Source organism: Trichechus manatus, unplaced genomic scaffold (genome assembly GCF_000243295.1).
Source record: "Trichechus manatus latirostris isolate Lorelei unplaced genomic scaffold, TriManLat1.0 scaffold00021, whole genome shotgun sequence".
NCBI lineage: Eukaryota > Metazoa > Chordata > Mammalia > Sirenia > Trichechidae > Trichechus > Trichechus manatus.
In genome coordinates this window covers 10979279-11003796 of record NW_004443957.1, presented here as the reverse complement: position 1 = coordinate 11003796, position 24518 = coordinate 10979279, and the positions used below count along the sequence as shown (strand labels likewise).

The 24518-nt window shown below is 35.3% G+C and overlaps 2 protein-coding genes across 10 annotated transcripts in view; both read right to left on the bottom strand.

Moving 5' to 3' along the window:
- RABGAP1L (RAB GTPase activating protein 1 like) overlaps window positions 1–24518 on the bottom strand; it is a 775464-nt gene that overhangs the window by 491442 nt on the left and 259504 nt on the right. The gene's annotated exons all lie outside the window — the stretch shown is intronic.
- On the bottom strand, window positions 7482–18861 carry GPR52 (G protein-coupled receptor 52). The gene has a single exon (XM_023728054.1). The coding sequence runs from the start codon at window positions 11971–11973 to the stop codon at window positions 10888–10890; it is 1086 nt and encodes a 361-aa protein (XP_023583822.1). The 5' UTR covers window positions 11974–18861; the 3' UTR covers window positions 7482–10887.

The window sequence follows — 24518 nt, the reverse complement described above, 5'->3', positions numbered from 1 at the left end:
GTGATCTTCAGTCTAACCACATCTTCAACTGAGTTGGGGGAAAGGGACCACTGGGGAGTGACCAAAGAAATACTGCTAATCGTAACAAATTCAGTTCAGCTCCACAAATAAATGACTTACTACACTGAGAATACTTTGCACTCAACTTCACAAATAATTAAGCAGCCACTATATACAAAGCACTCTGAGGAATTGGTGTATGTAAAAGATCTAGTGAAGAGAGAAGGTGCAGATCTGTAAGCATCCCTGCTCCTTACCCATCCACACCAGGTATGATTTCTCCAAAGTAACAAAGGCACTCCTGATGCTTCGCTGACTTAGGCTGAAACAGCATACGTAGGTTAGCGGTCACTCCTTCTTATAAGATCCTATAGCACTTATAAAGGCAAAATACTCTTTTATTGTATCATATAACAGGCATTTATAATGTCTTATACCAGGGAGGGGTCAGCAAACTTTTTCTGTAAAGGGCTAGATAGTATTTTAGTCATAAAATATCTGTCACAACTATTCAACTCTGCCATTACAGCATGAAAGCAGCCATAATAAAAACCTGCTGACGTTGAGCTGATTCTGACTCATAGGGACCCTAAAGCCAGGGTAGAACTGTCCCATAGGGTTTCCAAGGAACTGATGGATTCAAACTGCTGACCTTTTGGTTAGCAGCCAAGCTCGCAACCATTGCAGCACCAGGCCATGGTAATACATAAATAAATGGGTATGCTGCTTTCCAATAAAACTTTATTTCCAGTAATAGGCCGTCGGCTGGATTTCGCCCATGGGTTGTAATTTCTCAACTCTTATTTTATGCTATAATTCTCTGTATATAATTCATATATCTGTTAGTATTCCGCATGTTCTTAGACAACTGAAAATGTTTTACTTATAAATCTCATTATCTTGCATAGAATTAGTATAGTCTCTGGCACAAAGTAACAACCTGCTAAATACTTAAAGAATGAACAAATGAATAATTCTATTAACCAAAAAATATCAGGTGCAAAATATTCATCAACAGATAGATGAATGGATAAACAAAACATGCTACATCCATACAATGGAGTATCACTCTGCCATAAAGATAAATGAAATTCTGATACATGCTACAACATAGATGAAACTTGAAAAGATTATTTTGAGTGAAGAAGTAAGTCAATCACAAAAGGACAAATATTATAGAATATCACTCATATAAAATATGTAGAATAGTCAAATACATAAAGAACAAAGTGGTTACCAGGGGTAGGAGGGGGGGGAAAGAGAGGGTCATTGTTCAGGAAGTACTGAGTTTCTGTTTATGGTAATGGAAAATTTGGCAATGGCTATTGGTGATCGTTGCATAACATGACTGAGTTAACTGATGTCACTAAATTGTACAGGTGAAAAACGTTAAATTGGCAAATATTGCATTATATATATATTTACAACAACAACAAAAGTAACTGACATAGCCAAGCTACATCTCTCCCCCCACATTACCCTCCACCCCAAAATATAGATAGATTAGGTTCATATCACAAGCTGAGCTCCAGATTGACAGGCAGACAAGTTAAAACTTGCCTGCCATAAAAACAGCCTTCATATAGTGAGATTCACCTATAACCACGTAGTAAATATCAGGGAAAACAACTCTAAGAAGAAAGTGGTCCAGAATGATGCCTGAGTTGGTGGGATGTGTCCCATGTCTAGTCCCTCAAGCTGCTTCTACCTATGTTAATATTCTTGTCCTACTCTCAAAGCTTGTAATTTACATCTAAGGTAATGATTTTACTTTAATCAGATTTAATCCACGTAAAAGAATATTTTCTTTTCCATTTACTGTATCCCAGAGTTATTATATGTTTCTCCCCATAACACTTTCGTACAATGTTGAACACTGAAAATTTCCTCTCCTTTCATTTTAATAACTTCTCAAACATCCCAAGGTATCCTCTTCTCACACTAGAGTATCCAAAAAAAGAAAAAAACCATGGCCGTCAAGTCAATTCCAACTCATAGTGACCCTATAGGACAGAGTAGAACTGCCCCATAGGGTTAGAGTATTCAAATACACGGCAAATATTTAGGTCAATTTGTCTTTTGAAAAACATCAATCCTTCTGACTCTTCAATCTATTAAATTGTTCCTAACACTTTTCTGTAATCTCTCCCTCAAGTTCTGGAAATTAGTTGTTGCTTCCTACAACTGAATAAGGAACCAGGAATACCACAGAACCACAATTCATTCCCTGAACATGAAACACAATCAATAAATACTTATTGTCTTAATTTTTTGATTTGAAATGCAAAAAATATCTAGTTAATTCAGATTTGAATAATTTGGATTTTGCAATGATTAATTTTGCAAACCCTTCAAATGAGTAGCATAAACTAAGTAGTTGTAAACAAAACTGTCAGGAAAATTTTCAGCATTTAAGAGAATAAACTTCTCAAATTCAGTAGAATTCATTCATACATACATTTTTTACTTTTTTTTAAATTGTGCTTTAGGTGAAAATTTACAGCTCAACTTAATTTCATACAAAAATTTATGTAAATATTGTTTTGTGACATTAATTGCAATCCCCACAATGTGACAGCACACTCTCCCTTTCCACCCCAGGTTCCCTGTGTCCATTCAACCAGTTCTTGTTCCTTCCTGCCTTCTCTACCTGCCCTTGGACAGGAGCTAAAATTCATTTATATTCAACAGATGCACATACTAGAAACTATTTAAAGAAAGGCTTCCTCTAAGGACATTTATAAGGCAAGCCTATATAAACCCTGGTGGCTTATACAGGATTACACATAAATCCCTGGTGGCACAGTGGTTAAGAGCTCAGCTGCTAATCAGAAGGTTGGCAGTTTGAATCCACCAGCTGCTCCTTGGAAACCCTATGAGGTAGTTCTACTCTGTCCTATAGGGTCTCTATGAGTTGGAAATTGACTTGATGGCAATAGGTTTGGGGTTTTTTTGTTTGTTTGTTTAGATAAGCCTAGTTTAAGTCCTATAATTTTTCTGTAACTATATTATTTTACTGAAAAAAGATGCATTATATATAAAAAAGGTTTCATTTAAAACATCACTAATTCAGACTGGCCTGACTCCTTGAGTAGTATTTTATAGACTATTCACAATCATATATAAATCACTGTCGTTAGAAACTTTAAAGTCTTTCCATCATAATGCTTGAGAAAAATCCATCATATGATAATGAACATTGCAAATCTACTTTAAAAAAAAAGCTAAGAACATAAAGTATATGGCTATGACATGATTACTTTTCAAAAGCAGTTACACGAACATGGTTGATTTTGACACCTCTCCATCATTAATGTTATATAGTTTTTTAAAACAGCAAACGCTGTTCAATTCAGTCTACAAGTCTCTGAATACATCCAGCAGATGACTGCTATGTTTTTAAAAGGAGAGGTAATGTTGCAATGTTCTACTACTCTCCACAGACAAGAAATTGTTTTAAGAAATATCCAAACACTGAGCAGAGCTGATACTACATCTCATCAAAATTTTCCAGGATCTCAAAATCTTGCCTTTGACATACAATTAATTTTAAAATAATCCTTTCTACTTCCTAAATTAAAAATTAAATTTCACATGGTTTTTTCCTATACCAATTAAGTCTTAATTTTTCTACTCAAGAAAGAAGGGTCAGGTCACTCTACCACCATCCATAAATAATTTACTCAAGAACTTTATCACTGGCACTACTATTACTACATAAGAAGTAGTATCTTCATCTAGCTATATGATCTTGTTAGGGTCACTTTGAAAATCTTAGATATCTATATGTGAAATGAGATAGTGCTTACTCGCAAAAGCTTTTAGAATATATCAAATTCTTAATTTCAAGGGCATTACAGATATTCAAAAGCATTTTAAAATTTAATTTGCAGTTTCCAGTAATTTCCTATCCCTCATACTTGATGACAGGGGCAGGTACCTGTTTCCACTTTCCTCATGGGACACTGAGTCACTTGAGTATAACCCATGTTAATATATTCTAAAACTGGGACATCATGAGAAATCCCACTCAAGAATGTTATTTTTTCTTTTAAAATGTATACCTTTAACAATGGAAAAATTAAACTCCTACAATGACAGCAAACTGAGAATATAAGCATTTTTTCCCAAAGTTTGTAACTTGGGTAGAATTCAAAGCATAAAAAACCAAACAAACACCTTTATTTACCCCTGCTACCACTGGGCTTGTGTACTGCTGTGATGCTAAACAAAACAGGTTTCAGTGAAGCTTCCAGACTAAGCAGACTAGGAAGAAAGGCCTGGCTATCTCCTTCCAAAAATCAGTCAACGAAACCCCTAAAGATCACAATGGTAACATTTCATTCCGTTGTGCATGGGGTCTCTGCCACAAGTCAGGACAGACTCAATAGCAGCTAACAACAACCATTGGATGTGCTAGATACTAAAATCTATAAAAGCGAATCAGGATAAAGTCCTCTAATAAATTTTAATCGTTTGTTTAACCACTGTCATAAAACAATATGTGTACTAACTTTTTAATGAGAAACTGTTTGTTCTGTAAACCTTCATCTAAAGTATAATAAAAATTAAAAGTACAAAAAAATTTTAATGGTTTGTTCAATTATTTTTAAGTGATAAATCACATTTAGAAACAAAGAAAGCAGGGTTGATATATAAAGTTGGTGGTAGAAATAACAGAAGTCATCCTAAGACCTATTTAGTAACATTACCTTCTATAACTGAATTTCCAAAATGCGCTCTTCCAGATTCATTTCAAAATAGCCTAAAAATTCAGTAAAATTTTAAGATCTTGGGGACGTTGTAAGTTCTTAAAAAGATTCCTTTAGCGCAATGGGACTAGGGATGAGAAAAAAACGAATCCTTGGCATATCAAGTTTTTCCTCAAAATCTATTTTAAGAAAGGAAAAAAAAAGAATGTATGTCTATTTGTATTTTTTAACTTCAACATAAATTATATTTTAAAACCTGACCTTTGTTAACAGGAACATTTCACAAAAAACAAGCTATGCATCATATACAAGTTGTTTTCTTATATATAAGAAACTATGCTCTATTTTGAAATTGATGATATCAAGCAATTCTAAAAATAGAATATCTTTTATTTGCCAAAGTAATAAATATAAGAAAATCTAAACGTACTTTAGTTGGTTAAAATACTAGATAGGACTTTCAGGATGGTTTTTTTACTTGTTTCTCAAATTATCTTTTAACCTTCTCCCAATTTATCATTTATAACATTAACCTTGCCAATTTAGCATTTTTAATGATACAATTCCTGAAAGAGTAAATGGAATAACTGTCAACAAGCTATCAGTATAAAATGTGTGATATTACCATTTTTAACTTCAAACTCTATTAGGAACATAAACAAATGTTTCTGAATAGCATTTCACATAGATTATACACATGAACACTTCTTTGTGTCAGGCATAATCTAAGACAAATGGACTGGCCATCCCTATTTGTTTGCTTCAGTCTGTATTTCATTTAAAGATACATTTGGAATTTAAAGAACAAGTTATATAACTTTGTATTTTTTGTGTGTGTGTGTGCGTGCGCGCCTCACAATGAAATAATGCTACTACCTCAAATTTATAAAGTATATTTGGGCACTTTTAGCTGATATCAACCTTATTTATAATTGCTTAACTAGAAAACTGGGTCAAAATTTTAAAATCAAAGATAAATATGACTTCTCTTGCATCATGTATCATTCGGGGACTTTTTAGAATTTTAGCAAATGCTATCCTTCAATAAATTCTACCTTTATGCTCTATGTTATCACCTACAAATTTAAGAATTTTAGCATCTCAAAAACTAGTTTTGGAGTGAAAGTATTAATATCACATAAGCCTTTCATGTTAAATATCTATCAGACATAAAAGAATCATGGTGAATTTATTATCGTGATTTTCTTCACCTTCATGGGGAGTCATATATAAGAATGGAATAAAAGCTGCCATTAAAAAGTCGTGGATATGGTCTTCAGAGAGGAAACTGAGAGTAAAATCCTGCTTATCTATGAAATGCAGTTAACACACCAGCTGGACCTATATCTCTACTGCAAGATCACCCTTCTGTTACTTAAAGATGTGAAAAATGCTGGAAGGTGCCATCAATGGTATATTAAAATATTATACAGTGACTGAGATCCATTTCAGATTCAGCAAACAACATTTTCAGACTGTTTATATTGAAGGAAAAATAAGTCAAGAACACCTAATATTGCAAGTGGAAGGTCATCAAGTTTCTCTGGAATATCTACCTGAAATAACAATATTACAGAAGTCAGAAAACTATATTAACCATCTACATAAGAAGAAAAGTATTGAGATATTATTGGATAGTGTTATTTGTCAGCAAAAGCTGTTTTGTGAGATGTCAAACTAATAGTCAGCATTCTTTAAAAAAAAAAAATTTTCTGTCCCTGATTATAAAAGAAATACATGCTCATTGTAAAAGAAAAATAAAAAAGAATAATAATAGAGAAAAAAAAGACAACCATATCACTTTTAATATTTTAAAAGACAACCACTTTTACTATTAAAAAAAAGTTATCACTATTTTATAGAGCAAAACAAGCACTGGATAAAATTTCCATCTATAAGAAATGCTGAAAAGGGGATCTTTTTTTTCTTTTCTACACACTTTGTTTTCCTCATTGTCTATACATCTAGTCATAGAAAATGCCACTTTCTACACATCATTAATCAAAACAAAGTTAAGCTTTGTTTCGGAAAATGAGCAGCAGTTGGAACCTACACATCAGAATATAGCATCGACCTACTAACATATGCTCCTGGGCATTGCAATAGCCCCACTTGAATGTAGGTGATGCTATGCTCAGCATGTTACACCAGCAGATTCCCCACATCTTAATCTTTTTTATCTGTTTATCACACAATTATATCTTTTTTATATCTAATGATTTGCTCCCAGGGTGGAGAGGGATAAGGAAAAGTCTTTTAAGGCAGTGACTTCATTTATTTCTAAACTCATATAATTCTCTTATTTGTAGAGCAAATCTGCTTATCAATCATTCTTTCATCCATTTCATTAATTAGGAAAATTGAAATGTAAAGATAAAAGTGAAAGCCAACATAGCAAGACATTGCTGATCAATCCTTTCCTACTATTGCCACTCTGATGAGAGGAAAATGTTTTAAGCATATATAATGCAAAAAAGTAAGGAGGTAGGTTAACCTCAGAATCATCCCTGACTGTCCCATGCCAACATCTATTTTCTGGATGTCTTTAATTTCAAATGATGTCTTCATGAATAATTATTCCCAGAAGACAAGCTTTCAGAAATTACGGAGCTTTTCCATATTAAAAACATCTGAGTTTAAGCCAAAATCTGTATAGACAGACTTGAAGGGAAAAAAAATCTTAGAAAACCCTAATATTTGATGGATTAATTCTGTTTTTAAAAATCCAATTTATTATTTAATTAGAATTAATGATCTTTAAGTTTTGATAGTAATGAATATGTCAGCTACAAAGATAAGAAACAGCAGCTAACACATTCTGAACACTTTCTATATGTGCCAGGAGCTGCGCTAAACACATAAACTACATTATTTTATTTAATCCTCAAAACCAGCCTACCACAAGAGATGCTAAACCCTGGATTTTATCGATGAGGGAACTGAGGTTTTGGAACATCCGTATCTTATCTGAGGCCACACAGCTTATGAAGGCCATGATTTCAGGCTAGGTTCCACAGTCTAGTAAGATATAAAGCCTTCCAACACTATACTGCTTTGTGGACAACTCCACAGATATTAGAACTCTTAGGTAATAGAATACAGCATTGTTTTTTGGGTGTCATTTATACCTAAATTGGTAATTACCACAGAATACAATACAATGAGGGGAATAATGGTTATGCTTTCTATTCTTAAAATACATTAATCTGAAAAAGACAGCGTAGTTTCAAAATAACTATTATCCTATTATATAAACATATTTAAATATGTCAAAAGGAAGTTAAGTAACTTGCCCTAGCATTGCACATGAAACATTATAATAAATGAAGAACCTAAACCTAGAACTCGCCTCACAGAGGGTCCTCTTTCAGCCTATCATAAAGTCTTTCTTCTCCATTCTTCCCCTTCGAAAAAAAATTTTTTTTCAATATGAAATTTATAGAGATTTGAAAAAGCTATTCAAGGAAAATTTAACAAAAACGAACAAAAGTCATGTCAAGGAAATGCTATGCCCCAGGTTTTAGTATGAATGTAACTTGACAAGTTTGGGCTTCTGAAATTGCTGTTCTAATAAAAGAGACTTGCAAGATCAAAAAAAAAAAAGATATCACAAGATAAGGAAAGTACGGAAGTAAAAAACGTAGGGTGGGGAAGAAAAGAAATAACACTAAGAGAAATTTTGCAGAGAAAAGATACAGGAAGAGGTACAAAGGTTGGAATGCTTTTGAAAAGAAAGCCAGTATAGCATAGTGGTTAAGCATACAGGCACTGGCTCCAGGCAAACAGGGTAAATGAAGCTCTGCTATTTACTAGTTGAGTGATCTTAGATAAATCACTTTTTTTTAGTTTCCTCATCTCTAGAATGGCAACAAAGGCAGTATCTACCTCAAAGGGTTGTAATGAGGATTAAATGTGGTAATATATGTAAAACTTAATACAGTGCCTAGCACATAGTTGTTACTGATTATTATGAGGAAAAGCCAGAAAAGGAAAAAGCAATAGGCATGGTCTCAAGTTTTCTGCGCAGAGAATCCACTTGGTCGTTTCTAATTATATTTACACTCCAAACTAAAGCAATCTGATTCCCAAATGACAGGTATAATGTGGAAGGTTCTATTTATGACAGCTGAAAATTTCGCATTACTATTATTCCTTCAACTGGTATAAACTTCAAAGAAGCATTTCAACTTATCCAAGATGCCAGTGGCAAACAGGGGACAAGAATAAATATAAACAACCCAAACCACAGAAATGGAAAACAAGTTTTGATTCCCAAACAACTAAACTCTTGTTCTAAGTCTTTTATTAAACTGAAACAAAGTCTATTTTGATATATAGAATACTATTTTATTCTTTATTTTAAATCTTTCTTACATGTTTAAAAATATACAGGGGTTTAGAACAACCTCAATAAAACAATAACATTTCTACTAAAGATTCTCTGAAGTCAAACCACCAGAACACAAACATGGTTGGCTTCCAACTTGAAGAGTCATAGGCACATTTCATTAAATGCATTTCATAAAACAAAGAAATCAAAAATGCTGAGAAGAAAAATACTCAGTAGTCTGATATAAATGTTAAAATATCTTTCAGTCAGGAAACTTAGGCTAAAAAAGTAAGATTTAAATGTTTTATCGCTCACACCTGCCGTACTACCAATTTCCCAAATGCCCACTTTGCTGCATCTAAACCCCTGACAATTTATTACACAATCCTGTGTAGCACACTAAAAAATAAGTTAATCTCTGAATCTGAAAACAGATTATTATAAAAGAAAATACTGACAGCTCTTACTTGTATTTGATCATTAAGTATATTGTATTCTCAGCAACACTAAGAATGCTGCTTGGTCTAATATAAATATCTAAGTAACTACACAAAGTATTTTTCTCTTAAATGAATTTTTGATATATTTTTTTCCAATTTGACAGCTTAAACAACATTGATCTATTTATTGTGCTAAGAAAACATTAGGCACAAATCACATAATTTACATTTTCTTTGTTGTAAAAAATGTAGTATGTGCAAATACATATCACACAAATTATTGGTGGACATAACAGTAAGTTATTGCAGACCTAACACCAAATGGTTAATATTTTACTTAAAAAAAAAAAGACATTCCAAGCAGCATTAAGATGATATCTCACTGCTCAGTAAGTATCCTGCACTTACATTAGAATTTTGTGGGTTTTCTTAAGGAAAAAAACAAACAAAAAAGCTTTACCACAGCAAAAAGACACCACTTTAGGCACATGAGCTAATTTTAAAAGACCTAGATAAAAACATTCCCAAAAGCCACTGAAAATGTTTAACACAATCTCCCAAACAGGCTACTGGACTGCTTTGTTGGACGGAAACACTATGATTGCTTTATACAGCAGATTCCTTCATTAGCTAAGACACTTCTGGATTAAGGTACCAAAGGATGCAAGTCAAGAAAAATGGACAGAAAAAAATAGCAGGCTTTAGAAAGAAGGGGAAAGAGCATATGTCATTTAACCCAGAAGAAAAAATAATACTGTTTCTTTTTGTTTGTAGCAGAAAATTTTTGCTGCAGAGAATATTATAAAAACACAAGCAAAGGGGTTGTGCAGCAAGAAATAAAATACACTTACTATGTGCCCTCCATGGAGAGACCATCTATAGACAGTAGATTAGTGTGTTTAAAAGTACACTTTGATGCAAAAGGTTGTACTTCGCCACATATATAACATGTAGCATTTTTCTAGAAAGGGCAATATATGTAAGTCATACCTTCCACAAACATAAGAGTGAGAGTGACAAAGACAGACAGAAAAAGAGACAAAGACAGAGGCAGAGAAAGTTCATTCAGAGACAGGGACGTAGAGGCTTGCTCTGATGTGTCAATTACTTCATGTCCTGTGGAAGATTTGAGGTACTTTCTTCATCCTCAGTGCTTAACATTTCCTCTTACTGCACATCTATACTCACACGCTATAATTACCTCATGAAAGTAACCTCTATACAGCCTTTCCTTTAGTTGTGTTTTCCATGAAAAAGAGGTGGGGGGTGGGGAGAAACCTTTAGCCTCATCATTTCATAGTCATTATTCAAGTAAACATTTCCCCGGTGGCAAAATTCCAGATGAAATCAAGAACACGATCCAAAACCACTGTCAGATTACATTGGATTTACTGTGTAGTTCTCTTCAAATGGAGCAGGAATTAGCCCGTTTCCTAGGTTTGGGATCTCGTGCTTCCTGATCCTTCACACACATGCAAGATGTGCACATTGTCTGGGATAGCCTTCGGAGGCCTAGCCGGAAAACGCTGTTGGAGAGGCTATATATTACACAGTTACAGAAACTATTACTTATAGCAAGCCAGGTTGTGAGGAAGGATAGCGTTGGGTTGTCCAAGACCCGGGAGCTTTCTAAGAGAAAGTAAATGATATAGGGGAGCCACAGCATGTAAAATACACTGGTTATCCGAAACAAAACCATGGCATAGCGACGGTCAGGGCTGTGTCCGGTCTCTCCAGAGGCATCCACCTCATGGCTTGGGAATCGGGCCCTTCGATCATTGATCTCCTTGGTGTGCTGCCGGCAAATTTTGAAAATGTGGAAGTAAGTGAAGCAGACAACAAAGGCAGCAGGAGCATAAAGTAAACAAACAATAAAGCCAGTAAAATAGGCACTGGTGAGCCAAGAGGTGGCACACCATTCAAAAATGTCACCGTGGTAACCAGGTTTCCCCCAGCCAAAAAAGGAAGGCAAGAAAATTAGGCAAGAGTAGATCCAGATCAAAATAATGCAAATTCTCAGGCGGCAAGGGGTGACCAGTTGATTGTAGGAAAGAGGCTTGGTTATTGCAAGGTAGCGATCCACACTGATGCAAGCAAGACATGCCATAGAAACACTTTTTAGAACCGAGATGATATATCCAAAAATCTGGCAAGTCAATGACTCGTGGACACCTGTGGAGTAGTGGAGAAGTGAGAGAGTAGGAACCAAGCAGCTAACTCCAACGAAAAGATCAGCATATGCCATTGTCTGGATGAAATAGCTGGTAGTATAATGGTGTAAGAGTGGAGCACAATGAAAGACAAAGATAACCGTTAAATTCCCAGCGATGATCAGAAAAGTTAGTAGGACAATAACAACTGTCTCAAAGATGCAGACATCCACTGCACTGTACTGGCCAAATCCAAGTGGGCAGGAGTGATGTTCAGATACATTCACGATGCCACTGCTCATGTTCAGAATCCTCCGTTCAGTCCACCTGGATTCATTCATGGCTTGGGATTAAGGAAACCTGCAGCGTTGGCTATAGCAAGTAGGTACCCGGCACAGCATCTGTTAAACTCTGCACACGAGTGTCTCAGAACCTGCCTCGGTAGACAGTGTCAGTGTTCCTGTCACAGCTGAGCATCCCAGAGAGCTGCTCTCAAGTCTCTTCATCAGCCTCAGCGCAGCAGTGACACACCTCAGCTTTGAGGGGTAAGGAGGGGGATAAGCTAGAAAGGAGGTGAAAAAAGGTCACTGATTAGCTTTCTCCAGTGCTCTTAAATTACTTTTTGCAGATACAAGGCACTTCTAGAGAAAATGGATTTATTACCTTGCACTACAAAAAATTAAATCTGTAGAAGTGGGAAAAAAGTATCTATTGACAAGGGAAGAAAAGCTTCTGTGGGCTGTTTGTTCTCCTGAGAAATCTAGTTTCTTACGGATTACCTAGAAAGAATGAGGGGAAAAAGTGTCTTAAATTGTCTTGGGTTTCCTGTTTTATCAATGAGAAGTGGATTCATATTTTAGAATTTAAATAATTAAGATCTCAGATTTGGTTGGAAACCTGAGAAAAACTTCATTGTGGTAAATAGTATCTTTTGGCTCACTTTAGGGTTTGATGCTGGTAGGTCATCTTTATGATCTATTTCTCTCTTATTTTTTTTAGAGTTAAGAAAAACACCCCTATCAAGGTTAATTCCAAGAGATTCTTCTCTACAGGGGCATGAAGGCGCAGAACAGGGTTAACAAACACACCTAGATTGTCGTATAACTCTTATGAGAAAAAAGGTGTATTTCAGGTAGGGAAGTAATATACAATGGTTAACACCCCTCAAAACAGGATGAACTTGTGAAGTTTTAAGTCTATGTATATTTTTTCTAAGCATTCAGATTAAAACAGTTTTAGCCTGTTACAGTTACTAGTGCTATTGAAAGCAATGTAATTTATCCCTTTTCCTTTTCAAAAAGAAATCTTTTTGTTAATTTCAGCATCAATAACTGGAAAAAAACTTTCTTTACCTCATATACTACCTCCCTTATAATGAAGCATGATAAAATATATAGCTCAAAGTTATTCCTACCCTTGCAGTCATACATATATCTCATATATATGTAAATATATATGAAATATAAATAACAATAGAAAGTTTCCTATACACTCTGAGCTTATTTGACTTGAAATTCTGCCATTATTTATTACTTATGTATTTCCAGTAGGCTTCATATTCTATGTTATTATACCTTTCCTATTGCCATTAGATGATTAACACATTAAATCATTACTCCAACTGAATCTTCTGAAAGTGGAAAATTACCTTGTTTGTTATATTTGCAGTTATGTAGCAGCCATATGTTAAGAAAATGCCTCTTCTATTTCTGTATTCTATTTTGAGCAAGTGCTCAATTAACACAGGGGCCATTAGGTAGGTTACAAGATGGTCTTGTTTTAAAATGTCTCTAAAGCATCAAGATGAGTTTAAATCCTAGAGTTTGAAATACTGAAAAGCTAGCAGGATAGAATGAAGCAATCCATCAAAAAGGCTTCCAAGGTCATTCTGATAGCAGGATAGCATTTGCCAAAAGTCTTTTTTTTAACTACAGGCATTTCAGAGTCTCTTGTCAGTCTTCGCTGTTACACCTTTTGAAGAAATAACATGTAGTAGAAATAAAAGCATTTCCTTCAGAACAATGCAGCAGCTTAACAGAAAGCAGTCTTCTGAAAGTTATTTTCTCGTGCACCACAAAGTCATTCCGGGAAGTCTTTCTTCTTTTATAAAATCCACAGGATATTCTTCCTTGCACATTCCAGTTTCACTTATCACAAAATAGTTCTCTTGTTACAAGAATAAGGTTATGCTTCTCACCTACATTTACTCTTATCAGCTGCTAGGCTGGGCTGCTTGATTCAGAAGTCCGATTTACTGTGATGCAGTTACAAGGATGCCATCGGTATATTCTCCACAATCTCTCAGTATCCCTGCCTCCACCTGAGCCCAAGCCCGCTCCTCCTCCTCCTCATCCTGAGCTGATGCAGAAGAACTCACCATCAGAAAGGTGACTCGGTCCTCCTGCCCCAATCAACAGCACAGCCAATGGCTACTGCAGCTGAAACTGTCACTAGGTAACAGTTGCCAGGCACATGCAGACTTATAGACTTACTCGGCAAGCTCCGATCAAGATTGACAAAAGAAGACAATGAAACTGACCGATCCTTATAATATATTAATGGCATACATTAACTTCTTGAGGTATTCTGCTTATAGCATTTGCAAAGATTATATCCTCTGGACAGGACAGAAAAAAACAAAAAACTGGGCGTACACCTTTAAACCCTGTAGAAGAACTACCACAAGGTACTATGACACTAAAAAGTCAGCAGTAATCTAATGCTTATTGGCAGAAAAAACTTATTAATTATTAAAAATCATTTGACTCTCCATAAACTCAAGTGATATGCCTATTTTTTCTCTTTAAAATATAGTTATATTTTGATTAACAGAAGTTAAAAGTCATTTATCAATCTCTCCAGTCCCTGCCACACCCACACAAAATTTCTGAGTTTGATGTATTTAACTATACAAAGCACTGGAACTAACAATGCTATTTTAAAATCTATTTGGGGAAATATTTATGGTCAAATATGATCTCAGAAGAGTACAGGCATTAGAAACAGACAGAATGACTTTTAAATCCACTTTTTATTCTAATATTAAAAAGCATCAAAGGGCCAACAAATTTGTCACATAATCCTTGAGCTACACATACCTAAGTTAGAAGAAAGCAAATAATGCTCAAATATCTGATGGAAGTTATAAACATTCCCATTTATTTTTATTTACTACCGACATTCACTATTTTAAATGTACTTCTTATGAAGTTAGCACTTCTCTTAAAAGTGACTTAGAACTAATTTACAAATTAACTCAGAATTAAAATAAATCAGGAAAATTAAGGTAAAAATTGAAGGTAACTAACATTCATTGAACACATTCTATGTACCCAACTTTGTGCTATGTGCTTTATATATTTTTTCACTATAAAACCTTAAATCTCTATGAAGTACCATCATTATCATTTTTCAAATGAAGAAAGTAGGTACTACATAAGGTAATTATTTCTAGCCTACTTGTGAAACTAGGATTTAAACAGGTCAAAATTGTCATTCTTAATACCATATTGATGTGCACCTCCCTTTCCTTGCCACTGCTGGCTGCCAGTCAGGAAGTGTGTAGGAAGAACTATTTTGGACTTCATAAAAATTATTTCTAAAGTAATAGAAAGCCCTATTCTTTTCTTTATGTTGAACTGCCTTTCAGGAAAACCATGTTATTGCTAAGATCTTTGGGGGATTAGGTGAAATATAGAATGGTGACTGCATTTCTTCAAAATATTTTTGTTCTATATGTTATATGCGTGTGTGTGTGTGTGTGCACCAAGCATCATCAGAAATAGTTATAAGACAAGTTAAAATAACAATCTCAGAATGAGTACTATGTATAGGTTTGAAAGTAAATATTTAAATTTAAGGAACCAAGGCTAGAAAGTCCTATTTTACAGGGGAGCATTCTGACCTTTAGGCATACATAAAAGCATTAAAAATCAAACAAGGTCTGATCTAAAATCCTCTTGTACAATGATAATAAATATTCAAAATAAATTTACATTTGATAAAGATCCCACATTTCATATTAAAAAAAAAAAAAAAACCCATTGCCATCAAGTTGATTCCAACTCATAGCGACCCTACAGCATCTATGATTTCATATAAAGACAAGTTAAATAGTAAGCTGTATTACAAAACTATTTTAACAAAAACACTAACAATTACTAATGCTACCTTAAGTCACTAAACAAATAATTTTAAAGCATAGACTTTACGTATTTTAAAAGTTTTGAATTATACTATTTCTAAAATCAGAAAAAAAGGCCAAAAAAACTCATTTAGAGAAATTCAAATACTAGATTGCTTTACTTTGACACTTTTCTTTTAAAAAAAATAAATAAATAAAAGGAATGGATTTGAGTCTAAAAATACTGTAAATAATCCATAATTGTATATGATTCCAAAGGTATATGATAATATGAGATGGAGGGTTTAAGAAGTAGTGCCTTTGATCCAGTAAGCCTCCTTTATTTCCACCAATTAAAAAAAAAGCTTCTATAGTTTTAGCAAGGTAATTTTATTCCTTTTAGTGACTCTACTCTTTCTATTAGTGCCTCACTTTTCTTCTTTTCCAACCTTTTTTTTCTGATCTGTGTAAAATCAGAATTAATTTATACAGTGAAACCTAATAATAAAAAAGAGCATTAATACCATACATTTCTATAACTCATTATCTAAAGCATTCCTTATTTTTATATTAGGCATAATTCTCAATTCACTTTAGGGGCCTATTAGGTATTTTATTATTGCCATTCTTATTACTGTCATTATCAACCACTTCCTTCTTCATTCAACTGATAAATGTTAGTCACGAAATATCTAAGAGGAATCATTATTTGGAATTCCTTCAAAATTACTTCTAACAACTAAAACTGTATAACTTTATGAGATAATACACATATATCACAGGCATTTGATTTTTTATTTATATCTTAGGTATGTTTTATATATTGCTTTATATGTATCCATATTTCATCATTTAACAGCCAATCAATTCACACAACTACCAAAGGACCTAGAGAGCAAAGCAAGAGAGGGACACTAGTCATGGAGGGTAAATATGATAAATAGTAGGTAATGAAAAACAGCACTGGTGGCACAGTGGTAAGCACTCAGCTGCTAATGGAAAGGTCAGTGGTTCTAACCCACCAGCTGTTCTACAGGAGAAAGTTGTGGCAGTCTGCTTCTGTAAAGCTCACAGCTTTGGAAACCCTATGGGGCAGTGCTACTCTGTCCTATAGAGTCACTATGAGTCAGACTAGATGGCACACAACAGTAGGTAATGACTATCAAGGAGAACTACATAAGTAATACAGTATCATAACAAATAAACAAAGATAGGATAAAGTAAAAGTTGTTTTTAATACATTAAGATAGGCAACGAAGGTATGTGCCTTCAAAATTTATCTGTTTCTTCAACTACTTTCCTTCATCTCAAATGTCACGACCCTAGGCAAGCTAGCATCGTCTTGTGCATGAACTACTATGGTGGCTTTAAAACTGGTCTTCCATGGTCCTCTGTGACCTCTCTTCAATCCATTATCCACACAGCAGACAGAATGTTCTTTCAAAAATGCAAACCAGATCATGTCACTCCCCTATTTAAAATACCTCAGTGTTTTCACACTGCCCTTAAGATAAATTTCTAAAAGGTCCTATAAATTTGGTCTCCCAAAAGTGCATTTCTCTTCTGTGTTGTTTAGGATTTAGCTAAACTGGCTCCCGTTCCCCACCCCAGTCCCACATACACTTGCTTTGTTCCCTACTGCCTTAGAGTATGTGGACCTGCTGGTTACTATGCCATCACAATCTTTTTAGTTAATTCATATCCAATCTTCAGGTTTCAGTTCAAATACGACTTCCTCAGGGAAGCCTTCCCTGAGTTCCCATATTGGATCAGACTCCCCACTTATCACAGTTTATATTTATTTATTTCATTAAATTTTGTCTTCTTGACGAGACTGCAAGTCCCATGAGGATAACATCTGTTTTGTTCTCGATTATATCTCAAATGGCTACATTACACAGTTGGGCACGGAATAAGAGCCCAACAGAAAAATGTTTAATACAATTTTTATATAAAGCATATAAATGTAGCTTATAGAGCCTATGAGAGGACTGGGAAATTCTAATAGCCAGTTTTTGTGAAGCTTGGGTTACACAAAGTTACTTGCAAGCCCTTTTATGACACAGAAGCCTCACAAGAAAAAGCTAGAATATATATCACCAAATTGCAGGGGGAAAAATGTTTAACCTCCTAATTTATTCAAATTAGGAGCAGTATTAATCATTTATACCTCTACTTAAACCCATGTCAATATGAATATTTGTGTAGTGCTCTGAGAAATCAAAATAGACAGAGATAATGATTATTTAATTCCTTATCATTTTAAGAATGCCAAATGCTGAAAAGTGTCAACGCAGTATCAAAGCAACTTGGTCTAAATGCTAATAAACAAATAAACCCTCTGAAGTGACACGTTACAATTCACTGATTTAGTGACCTCTTAAGGACAGAAAACAAGTTTGTATTGTTAACTTCATCTCACTATGAGACAAATTATTAGTAATTAAAAATGTCTAACAAATGTTAAGTTAGTAACACTAGAGGAGAAAATTTCCTCAACCTGACGAGAATTTTGGGAAAACCTACAGCTAACATAATATTTAATGGTAAAAGTCTAAACGCTTTTCCCCTAAGATTGGAAACAAGGGAAAGATGTCTGCTCTCACCACTTCTATGTACATTGTTCTGAAAGTCTTAGCCAATGCAATAGGCAAGAAAAAGAAAAGCCATATGAAAAAAGAAAGACATTGCACTAAATAAGGAGCAAAGTGGGTAAATCCCACCTTTGCTGCTAACTGCATGGTAAGGATCAGCATGAATCCAATCCTCAAAATGTAGGGATGGATTCAGCCCTCACCTTCCCCTTCTCCAGCCTTGTCACTAGCCACCCAACTGGCACACTCTCTCTCTACCTGGAGCTGGGTTAGAGCTCACAAGTTAGAAGGACACCTTCTCTCATACTGCCAGACAGGCAGACCCCAGCCTCTGCTGGCTCTCAGTGACCCTGTGGTTTCATTAATTCGCTGGCACAACTCACAGAATTCATGGAGAGTACACCATACCACACCAGTTGTTCAAACAGAACAAGGTGATACTGCGTAGTTTAAAGTCAAGAAAGGTGTGCATCGGGGTTGTAACCTTTCATCGTACTTACTCAATCTGTACGCTGAACAAATAATCCGAGAAGCTGGACTATATGAATAACAACGCGGCATTAGGATTGAAGGAAGACTCATTAACAACCTGCGATATGCAGATGACAAGCTTGCTTGCTCAAAGTGAAAAGGAATTGAAGCATTTACTGATGAATATCAAACACTACAGTCTTCAAGCACTTACTGATGAATATCAAACACTATAACCTTCAGTATGGATTACACCTCAACATAAAGAAAACAAAAATCCTCACAACTGTACCAAGAAGCAACATCACGATAAATGGGGAAAATACTGAAGTTGTCAAGGATTTCATTTTACTTGGATCCACAATCAACAGCCACGGAAGCAGCAGTCAAGAAATCAAAGGACGTGTTGCATTGGGCAAATCTGCTGCAAAAGACCTCTTTACAGGGTTAAAAAGCAAAAATGTCACCTTGAAGACTAAGGTGCACCTGCCCCAAGCCTTAGTGTTTTCAATGGTCTCAAATGCATGCAAAAGCTGGACAATGAATAAGAAAGACCAAAGAAGAATTGCTGCCTTTGAATTATGGTGTTGGTGGAGAATACTGAATACACCATGGTCTGCCAAAAGAATGAGCAAATCTGTTTTGGAAGAAGTACAGCTAGAATGCCCCTTAGAAGCAAGGATGGCAAGACTTTGTCTCACATACTTTGGACATGTTATCAGGAGGGATCAGTTCCTGGAGAAGGATATCACGCTTGGAAAAGTAAAGGGTCAGTGAAAAAGAGGAAGACCCTCAACGAGATGGATTGACAAGGTGGCTGCAACAATGGGCTCACGCAAAATAACGACTGTGAAGATGGCGCAGGACTGGGTAGTGTTTTATTCTGTTGTACATAGGGTTGCTGTGAGTCGCAACCAACCCAACAGCGCGTAACAACAAACAACAACATACCATTTTTACTACATGTTTATTAAAACCAAAAATACTACAAACAAAGAGACACACAGGGTGAGGTCTGGGAGGGGTCCCAGTGTGGACCTTCCATGTCCCAAAGAGGGATATGCTATCCATTCCTGTGCATAGTAACCAAACAGGAAGCTCATCTGAGTGTCAGGGTTCAGGGGTCTTATCAGCCTCCCCATGTGGTCATGAGAGATTACATCATGACTCCTGAGGCTTAGTCAACATCATGTCTCTTAGGTGGTCTCTCTTGGTCTGGTCAGCTCCTACTCATCAGCCTCAGGTGTTGGTCTGGCTCAAAAGAACTGAGAAGGCAGGCCAAATTGTTTTCTGTAATGTGATCCCACACCCTGAAACTGTATACATAAGAAATACTAAAAATTCTACCAATAAATCCATTAGAACTAATGAATAAATTTAGTCAGAACACAGGTCAATACATAAAAATTATTGTATTTCTACATACTAGCAATAAACAACAGGAAATAAATTTTAAAACAATAAACCATTTAAAATAGCCTCAAAAGAACATAACATACTTAGGGATAAGTTTTACAAAAGATGTATAAGACCTTTACCTTGAAAATTACAAAATGTTGTTGACAAAAATTAAAAAGCCCTAAGTAAATGGAGACATATACCATCTTTATGGTTTAGAAGACTCAATATTGTCAGTTCTTGCCAAATTGATCAGTGTTAATTCCAATTAACATCCAAGCAATTTTTTTTTTTTCTTTCGTAGAAAATGACAAGCTGATTCCAAAGTTTATCTTTAAACACAAAGGACTTAGGAGAATTAAAACAAGAACCTTCGGGTGGGGGGAGTTGGAAAACTGGCACAACCTGACTTCAAGACTTAATGCCAAAGTAATCAAGACTGGCATAAGGATAGACAAATTGATCAATGAAGAGAATAGAGAGTCTGAAAATAAACCCATACTTCTATGGTCACCTGAATGTCAACAAAGGCACTAAAACAAATCAAGGAGAAAGGAAAGTCTTTTCAAGAAACCGGTACTAGAAAACTTTGGGTATCTGTATGAGAAAAAAATTAACTTAGGCACCTTCCTCACACCATATACAAAAAGTTATTTGAGATGGACAATAGAACTAAACATAAAAATTCACAAGTATAAATATTTAGCTTTTAGAAGGAAACATTCTAGAAGGAGAGTATCTTCAGGACATTAGAGTAGGTAAAGATTTCTCAGGATACTGAAAGCAATAGCTATAAAAAAATTTTAACTAATTATACTTAAAATTGAGATTCTGCTCACGAAAAGACATCTTTAAGAAAATTAGTAAGAAAAGATTGGGAGAAAAATATTAGCTATATATATATATGACAAAGAGCTTATAACTCAACTATATAAATTACTCCTATAACTCATTAATAAAAATACAAATAACCCAATTTAAAATTAAGAAAATACTGGACTAGGAAGATATGGCCATGACCAACATGAAAAAGTACTCAGTATCAATGGTCATCAGGAAAAGGCAAAGTAAAACCACAATGAGATACCATTGTATACCAACTGTTGTTAGCTGCTTTCAAGTTGGGCCCCTGACTCATAGAGATCCCATGTACAACTGAATAAAATGCTGGCCAGCCCTGCACCACCTTCATGATTGGCTGTGGATCAGACCATTGTGATCCACAGGGTTTTTCCTGGCTGATTTTTAGAAGTAGATCTCTAGGCATTTCTTCCTAGTTTAGCTTAGTCTGGAAGCTCTGCTGAACCTGTTCAGCATCATAGTAACCCTTAAGCCTCCACTGACAGATGGGTGGTGGCTGTGCATGAGGTACACTGGCCGAGAATCGAACCCAGGTCTCCTGCATGGGAGGTGAGATTTCTACCAGTGAACCACCAATGCCCCATATACCAACCAGAATGGCTAAAATGAATATACTGACAACACCAAATGCTGGTAAGGATGTAGACCAACCGGAAACTCATAAATTGCTGATGGCAGTGTAAAATGGACCAAGTTTGAAAAATAATCTGTATAGTCAACACTGGTAGAAGGGGGATCTTGGAGGACTTTTTTTTCAAATTGGCTGGCAAGAGATACAGGAAACTTTCTGAGATGATGGAATTGTTCTGTATCTTGATAGATATGGGTTACATGTATGCATATATGTCTACATGTCAAAACTCATTAAAATGCCGCATTTAAGGTATGTGCATTTTGTCTATATGTAAATTATAGCTGAAGAGAATAATAAAGCTGGGATTACATTTGCATGTATCAAGTGCTCCATTTCTATGTATGACCACCAAATGAGAGTCCTAAATTACTTGAGCGAATTTCAATTGCCAGGGAATCATTTATATTGATGTTTAACAGGAAAATATCAGAAGCCTCTGAAGCAATGCTCCATCAAGAATGAGAGCTACTGAAATTTCTAGAAGGACAGATACTGGTGGACAGAATCAGTGCATCCAGCTTGAGCTTACTTTCACACTCTCTCAATCAGTATACCTGACTCATGGCTCAGTGTTTGTACTCACAGACACAACAGCCCAGATCCAAGTGAGACGCTGAGTGAGAAAAGACACCTTTTTAAATGCCAGTTATATAACACTCTGAGGCTGCCCTAGCTAGCTAGGATCTAAGATAACTGGCCAAGTAAGCAAAACCTTTGAGAGATTCTATTATCTTTGGTCAATCACAAAGGAAAGCAGAGACAGAAAATAATAATTTACATCTATGCTTAATCCTTTCTTAGTGGAGAAACCCTCAGACTTAAAATATGTAATTAAAATAAAACTAACTGGTCAAAAATTGTATGTGGAGAAATGAAATAAAACAATGCACAGGATAATCTTTCTTTACATATTTTCTCCTAGTCTGCAGACTACAAGAGACTATGACTTAGAGAGGAGAATATGGGCTTTAGAATCAGACATATTTGGGTTGTATGCTGGCTGCAGCACTCACTAACTATGAGGGCTCAGGCATGTCATTCTCTCCATGTGTCTCAGCTTCCATCTGCAGGTGAAGATAATAATACCTACCTTTTAAATTCGGTTTTAAATAAAGTATGCAAAGCACACAGCAGTTGTTCATTCAAAGCTCACTGATAGTAGATATTACCTTACTATCAGTAAGCTTTTTGTTTAATCATTTCTCCTTAAGAAACTATACCCACAAGTAAGCTGCTGGTATTAGGAAATAAATGACATTACTTTCTATTTTCTATTGAGTTGTCACCTTCCTCAATATTCCTTTTTAAAAAGTACATTCTTAAAAGAAATATCTTGTCTAAACTTGACAATGTATCTTAGGAAAATCCTGTGATTAGCAACACCATAAAATAAAAATTACCAAACCATAAATTACATGAAAATCTTACTTACATGGATCCTACACTTTCCAGATAAGTAAGGGTTTCTTTTTCTAACATTTTAATTTTTTTAACTTAAAATTTTTTTCCTAACTTTTTAAAATTTTACTCAAGTCTTCCATCTAAATATTTATAAAATGTATTATTCAACCCTTTGCCTTCTTACACCAAGAATTCTGAACATAATTTAATATTTGCTTGGTAGGCTAGGGTCACCACAATTAACATCAATTACAGCACTGTCTTCTGATACAGTCAAATCTTCAGTAGCTGCTGGACTCAATATACATGTATATACAGATATAAATAGAGAGACTTGTTTAATTTCCAAAAGTAACCAGGCACCTAGAAAAGCATATAGAAACTAAACCAATACATGTGCTGCATATATATTCATATATATAATAGAGCACGTAAAGGGCATAGTTAAGATAATATTCCTAGACATATCCAATTATCTTGTCGGACTGAGTAACCAGACTTGAAGGCTAAGGACCATAGTCTCGGGGAATATTTAGGTCAACTGACATAGTTCATAAAGATAATGTTCTACATCCTAGATTGGTGAGTAGCATTTGGGGTCTTAAAAGCTTGCAAGCAGCCATCTAAGATACAATTATGGGTCTCTTCCAGTGAAGAGTAAAGGAGAGTGAAAGAAACCAAAGACTCATGGAAGAAATTAGTCTACAGGACTAATGGCCCTTGAAAACCGCAGCCTCTTCTAGCCTAAGACCAGAAGAACTAGATGGTGCCCGGCTACCACTACCAACTGCTCTGATCAAAGACAAAATAGAAGATCCCGGTTAGAATGCAAGAAGAATGTAGAACAAAACTCAAATTCCTAAAAAAAAAAAAAGAAAAAAAAAAAGGCCAGACTTACTGGACCAATAGAGACTAGAGGAACTCCAGAGACTATCAACCTAAGATACACTTGGAACTTGGAACTGACGCCACTCCCAGTGGTCACCTTTCATCAAATTAATAGATTGGCTTCTAAAATTAACCATACCACCTGTGAATACTGTGCTCCCTTAAATTGATCATCCAATGAGACCAAACGGGTCAACATTTACCCTAAAACAAAGATGAGAAGTTAAGGAGGGACAGGGAAGCTAGATTAATGGAAACAGATCAAAAAGAATGGAAATAATGAGAATGTTGACACATAACCAACATCATGGAACAAGTCGTATAAAAATTGTTAAATGTAAACCCCGAGAGTATGGTCCCAAGACACCCTTTTAGCTCAGTGGTGAAGTTCCCTCCGAGGTTCACTGTTCAGCCTGGGACTGGACAGCCCCGTAAAACCAAATGAGACTAACGAGGTACAGGAGTCCAGTGACAAGGGCCAGAAGGCAGAAGGGGACAGGGAAGCTGGTGATAGGG